This window comes from Notothenia rossii (assembly GCF_949606895.1).
Source record: "Notothenia rossii genome assembly, chromosome: 2".
NCBI classification, from domain to species: domain Eukaryota; kingdom Metazoa; phylum Chordata; class Actinopteri; order Perciformes; family Nototheniidae; genus Notothenia; species Notothenia rossii.
The window spans coordinates 82,303,180-82,318,257 of record NC_136904.1 but is presented as its reverse complement, the minus strand read 5'-3'; the positions used below and the strand labels follow the sequence as shown (position 1 = coordinate 82,318,257).

The 15,078-nt window shown below is 39.9% G+C and overlaps 3 protein-coding genes across 7 annotated transcripts in view; 1 reads left to right on the top strand and 2 right to left on the bottom strand.

Moving 5' to 3' along the window:
• atp5mc3a (ATP synthase membrane subunit c locus 3a) overlaps nucleotides 1–15,078 on the bottom strand; it is a 287,504-nt gene that overhangs the window by 271,373 nt on the left and 1,053 nt on the right. The gene's annotated exons all lie outside the window — the stretch shown is intronic.
• hnrnpa3 (heterogeneous nuclear ribonucleoprotein A3) lies at nucleotides 348–6,396 on the top strand. Of its 5 annotated transcripts, none has more exons than XM_079662583.1 (11): nucleotides 348–461; nucleotides 1,436–1,558; nucleotides 1,686–1,832; nucleotides 1,914–2,124; nucleotides 2,212–2,301; nucleotides 2,409–2,477; nucleotides 2,849–2,896; nucleotides 3,050–3,199; nucleotides 3,333–3,428; nucleotides 3,549–3,643; nucleotides 4,918–6,396. In XM_079662583.1, the coding sequence occupies exons 1-10, from the start codon at nucleotides 444–446 to the stop codon at nucleotides 3,626–3,628; spliced, it is 1,032 nt and encodes a 343-aa protein (XP_079518709.1). In that variant the 5' UTR covers nucleotides 348–443; the 3' UTR covers nucleotides 3,629–3,643; nucleotides 4,918–6,396. The 5 variants fall into 5 exon arrangements, with proteins under 5 accessions (XP_079518709.1, XP_079518707.1, XP_079518710.1 ...); XM_079662581.1 differs by having other exon boundaries at nucleotides 3,333–3,443; XM_079662584.1 differs by lacking the exon at nucleotides 4,918–6,396 and adding an exon at nucleotides 3,745–4,261 and having other exon boundaries at nucleotides 2,409–2,444; nucleotides 3,333–3,443.
• nfe2l2a (nfe2 like bZIP transcription factor 2a) lies at nucleotides 7,036–13,519 on the bottom strand. The gene is made up of 5 exons (XM_079666522.1): nucleotides 13,351–13,519; nucleotides 10,214–10,480; nucleotides 9,851–9,943; nucleotides 9,584–9,763; nucleotides 7,036–8,682 (listed from the first exon to the last, which is right to left on the bottom strand). The coding sequence occupies exons 1-5, from the start codon at nucleotides 13,384–13,386 to the stop codon at nucleotides 7,426–7,428; spliced, it is 1,833 nt and encodes a 610-aa protein (XP_079522648.1). The 5' UTR covers nucleotides 13,387–13,519; the 3' UTR covers nucleotides 7,036–7,425.

The window sequence follows — 15,078 nt, the reverse complement described above, 5'->3', positions numbered from 1 at the left end:
AATGGGCGAAAACAACTTTATATATATATATATATATATATATATATATATATATATATATATAAACAATCCCTCATGTACATAATGTATGCATCATAAACTGCATGAATCACTGTAGCTTTCATGTACTAAAATGTGAGTTTTGATTATTTTCCAAAACAGACCAGGGAACCTGATGGGGATACTGGGAATAAAAGGATATGGGTAAGAACTACCATTCAGGCACTGTTACCTTCATAAGTGAAACAGGGTTGATGAGAATAATTTAAAAGATAGAAATAAAATCATGGTTGTACATCCATTGGGAAATGACATGATGATACCACTCTTGTACAGTAGGTGGCGGTCTACACCTTTAAATTGTTTGCGATCTGCCAATAAAAAGAGAAGAGAAGAAGATGAAGGACTGAACAAAGTTACGTGACACACTTAGCTAATCGGTGATGAATAGCAAAATGGAGGTGAGTTTTCGCAAATGTTGCACATTAAATACGGTTATTTAAAACGCATTAAAGCAATGCTTACGCTACAAAAATATGTATAACAGTGACGAATGAATGCAAGGTATTGTGTTGAAACGTGGTGCTTTTTTGTTGCTTAAACGTTGACCCAAAGTCATCGCTGTTTAAAGTAGCTAGCCTTGCAGCTAAGATAAGATAAAGCTGTTGTGTGACACTTTAATTTGACTGTTACATGAACGTTGTTGTTGGCTTTCTTTGACACGCATTTTATCAATATAATTAATAGATAAATTGTGTTTTTTGGTTATAACGCGAGGCTCAACCTGCAGCTTTACTAAAGTAAGCTAACATAAACGCTAAGTCATTGCTGAGGCCCGTCAGGCTAACCCAGCTGTTGTCAACTGTAATCATTGTTAAAATAAGTGTTTGTTCGTGCACTGGGTTTTTTGACAACTTTGTTTTACAATGCAATGATATATTCAACATAGCGCAGTCTGTCGCTTGAATGGTGACGGGAAAAATAAAAACAATGTATTAGCGATATTTGTGGCCATCTATCAATCCGCGAGAGAATCAGAATCCAGTGTATTGCTAGGTACATTTACACATGCAAGCAATTTGCTTTGGTGTATCGTGGTGCTAACATAATCAACATAAGGAAATAACTTCCAACAGAAAAGGTCAAAAATTGTTCTAGAATAAAAAAGAAAATATTAAATAAAAACTGTTGAAAATAGAAAATAATAATGGCACGTTTTACACCAAATATAAGTATACAAAAGAAACTAAAAATACAATTTAATAAATGACAAGCTGCAGTATATTATATGTTACAGTTTGTTTGCAGGGTGAGAGGGCCACAATCTTCCCAGTAGAGGGTAGTAACTTCATCCATGCAGTAGTTATCATACTTATTTCATGTAACACTATTTACAGCGGCAATTATATATTTGTCTTGTTATGCCTTTTTATAGGAGCGTGAAGCTAGAGAACCTGAGCAGCTCAGAAAGCTGTTTATTGGAGGTCTGAGCTTTGAAACAACCGAGGAGAGTTTACGGGCTCATTTTGAACAATGGGGAGCTCTTACTGATTGTGTGGTACGTATATGTTTTGTTGTTATGTTTGGCATTATGGCCTCTACAATAAGAAACCATATTAATGTTCAAAGCCACCATCTTGTTAAACTGTTATCACCACCATTGTGTATGTCTTTGTTTTTTCTAGGTGATGAGGGACCCTAACACCAAGCGTTCTAGAGGGTTTGGCTTTGTGACGTATGCGGCTGTAGAAGAAGTCGACGTTGCCATGGCAGAAAGGCCTCATAAAGTGGATGGTCGTGTTGTTGAACCCAAGAGGGCTGTGTCCAGAGAGGTAAACAAATCCCCGTCCTTAAGGCAGAAACTATAGCCATGTTGGTGTTTGTTGTGTGCTCATTAATGCTCTCTGTTTCAGGACTCCAATAAACCCGGCGCCCATCTGACCGTCAAGAAGATCTTTGTCGGTGGGATCAAAGAGGATACCGAGGAGTACCACATCAGGGAGCATTTTGAGAAATATGGAAAGATTGAATGCATTGACATCATAGAAGAGCGCTCCACTGGGAAGAAGAGAGGATTCTGCTTTGTCTCCTTTGAAGACCATGACACTGTGGACAAAATAGTTGGTATGTGTTTAGATTTTAGAGTTAACATAGCTTTCAGGCAACATTTAGTAATGGTATGTAAGTGTGTTGTTCTTGTTTTCCTCACAGCCCAGAAATTCCACACGATCAATTTCCACAATTGTGAGGTCAGAAAGGCCCTCTCAAAACAGGAAATGAGTACTATGTCCACCAGCAGGGGTAAGCACACCATAAATATAGTCCCAATGAACATTTAATTAGTCTTTTCAGCCATCAGTTCATTGATGTTGTTAAGGGTTCTAAAATGACACATTTGTACATATCAGACAGGAGTGGAGGTTCTGGAAACTTCATGGGAAGAGGTAATTTTGGTGGTGGTGGCAACTTCAGTCGAGGTGAGTAGTAATTGAATGCCAGATTAAAGTTCCTCTGGCACTAATTACACAACAGCAGATGCATTTAATAGGGATGTGTACGAGGGAGAGTAGGTTTCAGGATCTAATTTGTGCCACCACACTGACGCACTAAAGAAAAAATAAAAATGGTTGTATCTCTTCTCTTTTTTTAATGAATGTGGCGTAGCTATAACTATCTGGTAAAAGTGGTTGCTCAGCTTGGTGAAAGATCTGTTTTCAAACTGAATGTATCAGTATTGATTTTCATGTGCAGTTGCCATGCCTTAGACAGAGTTTCCAAAACACAACACAAATCTACAATACAGTTCTTTAGCTTTAATGCGTTACTCTATTTTACACTTGTGTTTTAGGAGGCTATGGTGGAGGACGAGGCGGTTACGCCGATGATTTTGACAATGGTGAGCTTTTTAAGAAAAAAAAAAAGAATCTACTTTTAGAATGAGGCGAAAGGAGTTTTATTTTAATGCCAAGCATGTCACCGTGATGAATATGAAATTATAAGGTTATGTTGTAATACCTAAGTAAGTTTGCTTTGTTTTTGACTGTTCCAGGTCCAGGAGGTAATTATAGTGGAGGACCAGGCTATGGAGGTGGGAGAGGGGGCTATGGAGGTGGTGGTGGTGGTGGTGGTCAAGGGTATGGCAACCAGGGAGGAGGATATGGTGGAAACTGTGATGGAGGATACGGAGGCAATGACGGAGGTAAAATAACATTTAAAAAAGGTGTTGAGAATTGTGATTTTTTTAAACTAAGTTTTAGATATTATTAGAAAACTGGCTGTACTAAACACCAGATTTAAAGACTTACCTTTTAACATGGACACTTATTTTTCAGGATATGGAGGAGGGGGAAATGACTTTGGAAATTATGGTGGCCAGCAGTCCAGCTATGGGGCCATGAAGGGAAACAACTTTGGTGGCAGAAACTCAGGTGCACCATATGGTGGTGAGTGTTACCACCCGACTCTCAAAATCAAGCATTTATTGACACAACACAATTTCTGCTGAAAAGTAGCCAACGTTTTTTGCGGGTACTGATCTGTAACTGCAGGCGGCCATGGATCCGGTGGCGGGGGCAGCAGCGGCAGCAGCGGCGGAGGAGGAGGGGGCTATGGCTCTCGGCGATATTAATTATATCATGTTTTGGTAAGTTGCATTCAGTTCAACAACACACTCGTAGCACAGTACTGACTGAGCCCTTGAAAGTGCAGATTAACTATTTGTTCTATCCTGTATCCATTCAACAGGCTTCAGTTCTTAGCAGGAGAGGCGAGGAGATGAGAAAAGGAAATGTCAGGAAAGCCGCAGGTCACTTTGAGGCAGTCATCTGAGAGCATTAGAGGAACACTCAAGTCAGACATTACTGCAGCTAAATCGGAGAAGTTTATGGAAGAAGGACTGTATACACAAGACATGAGTGCAGATGATACTCCTCCCTAATTGTGATAGATGTTTCCCTACCCAGCTATTTTTTTTTTTCTGTGCGTATGAAGTGTGTATATTGTGCCTATGGTATGGGTGAAGAGAAAATTGTTTTCTTTTTAAAGTTATTATGATTGCTCATTTGCAAGTGTCAAGTGTATTTTTTTTTTTTTATGTGAAGCACAGTATGTACATCCTTAGTATAACCAGTGTCAACAAACATAAGCAATCTGGATTAGAATCAAGGGAATCGCTCTCTTTTTTTTCCCAGCACACAGCATTTTAGATTGTTTTTGGATTAGAAGGAAAAAGACCAAATAAAATTGTTTAGTAAAGTGACAAGAGGTTCAGTGCATCATTGGTCCAGAAATAAATCACATGAGTTATTTATCTGTTGCCTGCACACATTTTGACTGAAGCCAGACAAATTCCACTGCCCAGAACCACTTCCTCCTCTTTTTGGGGACTATTTAAGACTTCTTTGGGTGAAATTGTAAATATACTGTATTTATTTGTACAAATGTCAATGACAAGGGAGTTTCTGGTAGTCCTAGGGCAAAGGCCCATACACCACCTATGCCAGTTTTGAGCGTGTAGGATTATAACGGCCACAAGCACCTGCAGTTGAGCCTTCAGCATCGCTAGTGTGGAAGATTGCAGATGACAGTCAGACAGGACGTCTGCAGCCCCCGCACAGTGGACCAGTCAGCATTTTGAGAGACAGAGAGAAGGCAGCATCGAGCACAACGCCCATGGAGGAAGCTTCTGATAGTGAGCGTCTATCTCTGTCAAGGCTAGCTAAACCCTCCAGCAGCTGGTGCTAGCGAAGAAAGAATAGTTCCTGGACACATTGGAGATCCTGTTGAGTCAGAGATACCGCAGTTTTACCCGAAAGTGCTAGATTTCAGACATTAACGAGAAAAGGGAGTGAGTATTTCACAAAAAGCTGACTTAAGAAGATGAAGCAGGTAAGAGTAACCACTTTGCTTGATTTGCAGATGTGGAAAAGAGGAATTCTCTTCTTGCTGAAAATCTGTAAAGACCTGATAACATGGAAGGTTCTGGATGGGTAAGACTTTTTTTCAAAATATTATCAAAGGCTGCTCATTATGTAATCAAACAGCGCAAATGGTAATCACACCAGGTGCAAACGTAAATGGAGCAGGAGCACTTCAGGTATTGTTCCTCTTTGACCTGAATCAGCCTGTGACCTTCACCACAGCTGGACATATCTTGCAAGCAAAATGTTGTATTACCTTTGCTATCTGTCAGTCCTGATAAAGTTCATGGTGCTGAAACATCCTTAAGGGAAAACAAATGAGCATGCTCAGGAAAGAAACAATATTTACACTCCCTGGCAAATCTATTAGGCACACCTATATTAAACAATATCACAATTGAATAAAGCAGATCTACAATCAACTTACCTCAGTGTTAAACATATTGAATGAACAGCCTTGAGGTGATGTAAAAACTCCATGGAAAAAAAGTAGATGTCAAAACAGTTGTATAGATTTGCATTATATTGTATGGATGTACCTTTTTTATAAAATAGTCACAGTGACCATTGTCGATATCAATGTCAAGCAATCACTTGCATCCTGCAGTGCTAATGCGCTTGGCAGTCTGTAAATAAATCTACGCATAACAGATTTTTAACTCGTAAATTAACTATAATTACTGCAAAGGCATGTCATAGAAAATGTAGGTAAATACAAAAAGGGCTGGTAATCAGCACGCTTATAAGCTGATTATAAAGCCATGTGAAATGTCTAAAAAAAGGTCTGGAGCACAAACACTTAAAAACAAAGACAATGGTTTAACTTGAAGACATGTTAAAAAGCATATGTATTCAAAAATACTCTTAGTTGTCAAAGGAATAGTGTAGACAAATCTTACCTTTTAGCTTAAAAGGTTTTTCAGTAAAAGTACTGAATATTTAGCCCTAACACCCCTCACCCCCCCCCCCCCCTTTTCTTTATGTCAAGGTTTGCTAGACATAAAGGGGTAATCCTGTACATTTACCTGTTAAGCGGGTAAAACAGTATGTTTAAACATTCCTTCCAATTCTAAACCCTTATACGTTTATATTTACACAATGCATAGCTGTCTTGAGAGCGATCTATACAAAAACATTTATTTAAATTAATGTTGATGTAAAATTAATGTCCATCCATTGAGATGTGACCGAAATAATTGATGATGCAAATATGATCTTGTTCAAAATGAATGATACATGCACTCAGTGGATTCCACGCAGGTCATGTCTACTCGATCTAAGAAAAAATAAAGAAACCATGCCTGTTGTTTCTCAATCAGTTAAGGTATAGTGTTTCTGCAGAGGAATGTAGAATGACCAACTCACCGAATAAAGACGTGCTTGGCAGAAGCACCCCGGAGTCAGTTAACTATGTTGGCTAAACTGTAAAATGTGTAAAGTTTGACTTATGCTCTTAAAATAAAAATATTTTTCATGATTTGAGTCTTTTATTTCTGTAAGCCATATACTGAGCTGTGCATTCCTGTTTGAACTGTTGTCAGTGGGAAACTGTTTCTATATTCACAGCCAGCCTTGAGTCTCACCAGGTTACCTTGCCACACAGCCTCTGATGTTTGTCATGATAGCAGTAAATGGGCTTGGTGATCAAAGGTGGTGTTTGTGTGTGAGAGTGCATGTAGAGCACATAGTGATTGCGTAGGCTTTATCTTTGAATATGCTTGTCCGGGTTGGCCCTTTGTGAAGTTGTCATGCATGGCTCAAACAGCATAGTATGCTGTGACTCCACAATTGTACTCTTAGTTGCGTCACAATGAATGCAGTGGGTGTGATTTCTTGTGCAACTGGATTTTCACAGTATTAAAAGATTTAAGTTACTGTACAAACAAGCTTGCTCTTAAAAAAGAAAACCAAGCAGATTGTAAAAAGTGGTTTAAGCCAATAACTCTCGTTCAGTACAATATTTCTTTTCTCTGCCTCTTTTGCAACCCTTGGGTGAGCCTTCAAGTCACAAACTGACTTGAAATGTGGTAAGTTATGCAATCATTCCTTAGACTATATATCCATCTGGCATCAATCTGTTGCACACCACACAATGTTCTTTGAGTAAATGGGACGCTTTAAAGCTATAGGAATTCTTTATTGAAAAGCACAGATTTTATAAAAGAACCTGGAAAGCAAATCATAAAAGGGACAGTTATAAAATATGAGTAACAATGATTGAAACAATCATTTAGCATACAGAAATATAATATATACAATATATATATACACATACAGTAACGGTTTATCAATCTCAAAAGAAAGTAATGTTTATATTTACAAATAATATTGGTTAAAGAATCTGTTGAACATATCAGAGTACAAAAGAAGTAAAATATCAAAAATATTACAACATTCAAGAGAAGTGCGCAAAAACTATACAATAGTTCTGCTGAGCTACTAGTGCTTTAAAGCTTTACGACTACAAAGTTATTGCATAGTATTACTATGATAATGCAGTACCATATTACAAAGGAGAGAAGAGGTTGTCTTCAGTCTTGATGAAAGTCTTTTTGATGCGAGGAACGAGGAAGACGCTGCCGTCAGTGGACTGCTGGAGGGAGTATTCGGAGGGAGAGTAAGAGTTACCCTTCTCATCTCTCAACATGCTGAAGACCTCCAGGTACAAGCTGTTGAGTTGCTGCTTCATCTCCTTCATGTTTGTGATGTTCTCGCTCTTCTCACTCAGCAGAAGCTCCTTCTCGTCCTTCAGTGAGTCCAGGTTGCTCTCCAGACCCACTATGTTCTCCATCTTGCGTTTGCGGCAGTTCTGGGCAGCGACCTTGTTTTTGCCGCGGCGGCGTATGTCTCGGACCAGGGCCAGTTGGGCCTCATTCAGTTCGTGCTTTGACATCAGCTCGTTGAAGTCATCAACAGGCAGATTGATAATCATGCTAACCGTGAAAGGGATTTTGAGGGCCTTGGCCCTCTGCTCGTCTCTAGAGAGACGTACTTCCGAGCGTTTCTTCTGCTTGTCTTTGGCGAAGGGGGCGCTGTTATGCCCGCCGTCCTCTGCTGGGTCCGTCCTGTGTTGTTTGGGATTCTTCTCCTGTTGTGTTTGCCCTAGCGGTGCGGACACAGAAATTGCCATCTGATGATCATCAGGTTGGAAATTGAGTGAGAACATCTCTGAGTAGTCAGATTCTGCACTTCCAGGATTGTCATCCATCTCATCCATGTCTGAATCGCTGTAACCATAGGAGTCATTGCCATACACAGACTTCCCAGGGGAACTAGCATTGGGGCTGGTGTTTGAAGAGATTCCTGAATCCGAGTCTGGCAGTTCTACCATTGGACTGTGTTTACCTCTGTCAAACGCATCTCCTGGTGAAAGGCCGTAAGGGTCCAATGGGGTGAAGAAAGGCTTGTTTGGGATATCAGGCATGGCATTACTTTCATTTTCTTTGAGGCCATTTTGACCACTGCTCTCTTCCAGAATGACATCGGGGTAGTATATCTCACAGAAACTTTCAGCAGTTAAATTAGCATTCAACTGAGGAGCGTTTGCCCTTATCTGGCCGAGATTCTCTGCTGGGGCCAAATTGTGAACAGAGCCATCAAATGTATTCATAAACTCAACAGGGCAGACACTTAAACTGTTGGTTTTGTCTGGGAGATTGGTCATGGGGTAAAAACTGTAATTTGGATCCTGAACTTCAGGGCTGTTTGGAAGTGGATAAGTTGTGGTCTCAAGTGTGTCCTCCATCTGCATGCTCAGGCATTGCTGGAATAAAAGATAAAGGACAATTAAAAAAAAAAACATTCAATGTTTCAAAAATCTGCTTTGTTGACAATGCAAATATTGCTTGTGTTGTTGTTGTTGCATCTATAATATGTACTGACCGACATAAAAGCATACTTAACTTAATATCTTCCCAAATAATAATAATTTAGTCTTGGGGGCTTTAAGTTAACTAGTATTTCACTGACAAATGCTAGTAGCCAATTGGTCAAATGTATACGAAATCACCAATACCAATCTCCCAATTTGCTGTTGCTGTGAAGTTACACGATTACATTATCTTCCCAAAGCAGCTTACAAAAACAGAAACAACCACACAACCTTTTTTTCCCTACAATGTAAAGTCTTATCAGCAGCTTGCCAGAGAACCTAATGCAATGCTTTGTAAGCTGCATGGTTGGGATTTAGTTAGTTTAGTTCAGAGTGAGAGGTCAAGGCAACAAATGGCACACTGCTCCACCCATCAGCTAATGCAAATATGAGCTTCCTCAAAAAAAAAACGATAAGGTAACTACTGAAAAACGGCAGGCACACTTTTTTATGTTGCTACCAGAATGTTAACGCTTTAGGATTAGCGCACCCTGTCCAAACAAGATTTCTTCTTTTCTGCTTAATGAATCTAGTGGTTGTTAATCATAGAAACAACAACACATCTCAAACATCCAACTCCCTAATTCTTTAAAAAGTCTTAACAATGAAACCTTATAACAGAGGAATGAGCCGGTTGCACCTGTGTGGCATGTATGAGACCCCATTCCCACAGAGCAACAAAAAGGTGTTTGTCCTCTAATGCTGGGCTCCTGCCCGCTGATGCATTCTTTGGGTATTTGTTCCACAACAAAAAACACCCTGCCATTGAGGTGGTAGAGTCAGTGTATTATACCTGCAGCTCAGGGAGGGACAAAAGCTCCATCCAGGCCTGCTCCAAATCTGGGGTGACCCTCTGTGGTGGTGGTGGTGGTGGTAGTGGAGCAGGGGAGAGGGTGGCCGGGGGCAGAACCGGCTGCTCGGGGGGCATCATGGGGGCTGAGACAGCAGTTGTGTCCAGGCAAACCGGGGTGTTCTGTACAAGAAAGGGAAATATGCCTTTAAAAAAAAAAACATTTTAAAGGCTGAAGTCCCATGTGGGGTAATTATCCAATGTTTTTACCTCAGTTTCCTCTACAGGAAATGTCTCTGCCAGTAGCTGCAAACATTCATCGAACGACATGGCATCACCGCTCTCTTCTGTGTAGCTGACATTCTGCAAGACACGGTAAAAACATGTTCAGTTTTAACACATAGCATCCTTTGCAGCTCACCATCTTTTAAAAACAGTACATGGCTTATAGAAGTTATTTCTCTGTTGAGTTGTTTCTTGAGCAGAATAAACCGATGCAAAGCTACAGACCCACCTGTGTTTCTGTAGTTACACAGGATGAGTGGTTACTTAGCTACAGCATAGCCACAGCCTATCAAATGATGTGGGAGTGGTCCAGCTCTGACATGAGTAATGATGGCAATGTGCGTGTACCTGTGTAACCTCTAGAGGTGTGACAGCCGACTGCAGCGGGGCGCTGGGTGGCGGGCAGGGGATGTACTCTCCCGTTTCCTCGTCGAGCTGAAGCTGTGCCAGCAGGGCCTTCTGCTGCTCCCGCACCAGATGCTGCGTCTTCTCTTCTTCCAGCTCCCGTTGCCTCCGCAGCTCATGTTCTTTCTGACGGTGATTGTAGTCAAACACCTCACGCCTGGCTCCGAGATCAATGTCCTGGTTCCACAGTATGTCGATCAGCTCCATTTCCTAAAGAAGAGAACCGCAGATCATGTTAGAGATTCGTGAGCCATGTTGTCCTGCAGTGAGTGTGAGCAGCATTGGAGCAGAGAGTGCACTGCTGTGGAGCGTGGCTGCTGCACCCGCCACACCCTGTCCCTCAGTATCTCTGCACTGACAGCAACACTGGCACTAAAGTCAAGGGGGAGAAGCCGCATGAATAATACATGCACTTCTCCGTTTCCCCTGCTGCCATCATACGCCAGCAGAAGACACCTATCCGCACTTGATACTCTTTTCAAAGCAATCATTAAACATCTCATTACATTGAGGTGTGAAATCATTTGTCCCATTCAAACTTGCAAGTAGGGCACACAGGAAGTCAAGTTTTTTGCACAAGTTCATTCATACTACAGTAGTTCTCAAATTAGTAACATCTATAAAAAAAAATTACAGCATGTATCAACTCAGGAAGTTAAAGGTAAGTCTATTGTTGGTTTAAAAAATGCATGTTACAAAGGTGCTTGTAAATATATTTCTTAGTCAAATGATAAACAAAATATTTCTTAAAGGGTGGATAATTTAACCAAATTAAAAAGGGAATATAAGTCTATAGATGTGTTGCCGGTGGAAATTACAGAATTATTTTCCTTTCTATTATATTGTCAAGTAAATAACTTAACTATTGAAAACTGATCTAAACATACTCACACACTGCACTTAATTTAGTATACACACATTATTTGAGTGCTCCTTACAACACAGAATGTTAAAACAGGGTCCTAACAACTATGAGGATATTTAAATACGGTTTCCTGTAGATGTCCACCCACAGGCTGAATGTTATTTGCTCTTTTAAACAAGAATGCTGAAAGATAAACTGTGCTTCTCTCTTTTACACAGAAATTATTTACAGAAGGAAACCATTTCACAAGGCCCAGGGATGTTGCATAAACCCAAGCCACTGGTTCACAGGAACATGTCTGAGCATGTGACTTGTTTGTTCCTCAGATTTCTGTACACACAGAATGATGGGCAAGGCTTCATAATGTCTGAAGTCGGTCATATGGCCAGAACAGAGATAGCCGGCAGGGAAGCTAAGAGGGAACTGAACTACTAAAGGGGAATAAAGCACAAAGCAGAAATCACAACAAAGAGGATGTGAAACTCAGGAGAAAAAAACTGTTTTCTTTGATTTTAAGAAAATTGGGCATGTGGTAAATCTTAATCAACTCATAATAATAGCAAACTAGCACCTATATATATATCCCAACACATTGTTGACAGCAATTTTCTGTCTACAGCGGTGGCCCTGCAAAATAAGAACCCACTAACCCTCCTTGACTCAATGTTGCATCAGAGCCACGACCACTAAAGGATTACACGTCACTGAGGCTGCCTACTATAAACCATACGCACAGGGTGAGAGGTGAGCACATAACTAGACATTATGGGTTCAGCTGGAATGGGGAAGTAGCCTCATATGTCAAAGTGGGACGTCTGGTCATCTGTGTTTTCCGAATAAAAAAACACCGTCTGTTTTTGGCACTTCAAAAACTCATCTGACAAGTTCTACGAGTCCCTCAAAGGGCAATCCCAGTTCTAAAAAAGGCTTGTCAATTATGAAGTGAAAGTTCAATGTGCCCTTTCACTGTCACTCATTAATTAAGCTGTTATATAATGTCAAGGATCAAACCCCATTTGAAAAATCCCATCTCAAATGTTGTATTAATGCAAAATAAATGTAAAAATAAGCAGGTTGGATCAGGTTATCGGTGGTATCAGTAACAAGGCTGTCACAAGACCTGAATTGGCACCAGAACAAGGAAACTGGCTCATAAATTGACTTACATTTCAAAGACTTCTCTGCCACACAATAGAAGCTGAACAAGCTGTCTTTTGTTTAAAATGGTGACAAATGTGCAAAACAGACACACAACACCCAACTACCAGAAAACACATGTTAAACACACACACTGATATAAACCAAAAACAATATCAAATGGTGAGTGATACTAAATGTGTGTGCTTCCAGGGTTGTTCATTTACTCCTCTTCACCTAAAAACCAGGGCCTCAAAGGGGACATGACTCCTGTAGTTTATTACAACTCCTTTCATCACACACTTCAGGACATCAACCCTTGACCGAGGAGGATGAAGCACAGCAGCACATGTTCCAAAAACAGACCTTTAGGCTCCCATTAGTCAACCATGGCCTTCCACCCTTACATATCCAGACCATATCACATGAGATTATCCCAAATGAAAAGTTTGTTTCAATGTCTATGAATAGAAACAATGCTATACTAAGGGTAATGTGGTTATTTTAAATGAGAAATACACTGAAAAAAACAAACAAAGGCAGAAGCAACAGTTAAATCATTCACAATACACGTTTGTCTATATCAGATATGGGATATCACATGCTTGGAGGAGGAAGGGGGAGGGACTGTTACGAGAAATAGGCTCATGAGACTTCTTGTTTACCTAACTTGTCAAAAATTTAAAAAATAATGTTTTTAATTCAAATAATTCTCCAGATTCTCCCAAAAACACTGCTTTACTTTATTATGAATTATGTTATATCATGTCGAGGCATAACGTCACAAGTGAATGACTTGCATAAACGCAGACAGGAGCGCGACGTTAATATTCTATAACTAAACACAGCCAGGTTCACGAGGGATTTGCTAAGCTCTCTCTCTCTCACAATTAAAGAAACAGCTGTTTATTATAACCTTATATCTACGCCAAAACGAGGTTGTCACTGCGTATTGATCATATACATAAAGCGAACATTAAACAAGTTTACCTGAACTATCTCCCTATCAGATCGTTTCGGTATCAAGGAAGTTCACAGTCAGTGTTTAGTGATCATTTTAAAGAAATTATGTGTTTACCTGTTGACCGGAATGCATCACATCCATTTCCAGCATAGTGGAGATCTGTCTAGTTTACGCTTTATTATTGTTAAATGTGTGTATTATTCCTTGAAATAGCAGATTAAAATGGCGAGCGGTCCGAAGCCGATAGAGTCCGTCGCAGCAGCTGAGCTAAGGGAAACATTGCTTCCTTTAAATCCATTGAACATTACGGAGGTGCTGGCCCTGCCCACCGAGCGGCGGCGCCGGGATCGTCCCCCTCTCACCGGCCTATGAGGCGGTGCGAGCTGGGTGTGCATGCGTGTAGAGCCGCTAGGCTGAGCAGACAGGCCTACATACATTGAAAACACCCCTAACTAAATAAAATCATGCAAACATATAATTGTTTTCATGTTAAAGTTTCTATAACTCTTAAAAATTACTCTGGAAACACATTTAATTCAAACAAACTAGTACTTGTGTTCACTGTCTAATAAACACGTTAAGATAACTGAAGCTTAAATATTATGGAAGTAGGATTTTTTATATTTCTGGCTGAAATAAAACCGATATATAATGTGTACTTATGGAACAAAAAAAATGTTTCTAGTTTCTATTTAGCTCCGCTACAGAACAGTTTTGACTGGTGCATAGCGCCCCCTGCTGGTTGTTTGGCCCGATGTGGAGCTGGAGGCCCTGGGGCCCTAATGTCCCCGTGGAAACACTGAACACATCCACTGTCAGCTAGAAGCCTGTCCAAAAGTTGTGAGGAGACAACTATGGGCTTTATTCAGGGGTGGAAGAAGCATAGATTGTTTAGGCTAAATTGGCACTACTCAATTTTCTATTTAAAGTCCTGACCTTTAGCAAACATAGCAACACAATTTCGCCTACTTCCCTGTCAGTTAATATTATTTTATTTTGGGATCCTTTTAATGACAGATGTAGTAGGCATACTTTAGTGATATGGTTGGTCGGGTGGAGTCCTTTTTCACTGCTAATACTGCTAACTAACATTTGTATCAATAGTTTAATCCTTAATAATGCATTACTTTTAAAAGTAATGCATTCAAAAGTGCATGTTATAGTGTATAATCTTAATGTGGTCCAAAATAACTGTAGTAGAATATTTACTTTTGACTTGTAGTGGACTATAGAAGTACAAAGTTGCAATAAATGGAAATTCTTATGAAAAGCACTTAAAGTCAATACTTCAAAAACAAATGGGTTAACTCAGTAAATGTGATTACTGCCCGCCACTGACTTTGGTCCATGTTTATTTGAAATGCCTTATATTTAAAACTGATGATAATTAACTGTTATAATGGTATTTATTAAAGAAGCATTGTATACAAAATGGGATTTTTACAAAACACAAACCAAGTGTTTGTATACTTACTGCATAGGGTGCATAACAGCGGTTGAAGGTAAATATTTGAATGGACATTTTATTGTTTGCTCAAGGCATACTGCACTGCATGTTTAAGTACCTGTAGGAGAACTTTTTTTAATTTGGGCTACTTTATTACACTCTACTATTTTTCAGAGGGCAATATTTTACTTTTCACTAAACTATTTTTATTTTACAGCTGTCCTTAAGATCTCACATACAAATCATATGTCCACTTTGTGAATTGTTATATATTAAACTAGCAAAAAGGAGCCTTAATTAAGTTTTGCTCAGTCAGTAGGGGCTTGGACTGTGAGCCGTAGGGTCGCCGGTTCAAGTCCCCAACCAGACCTAAATATGGAGTGTGGACTGCTACT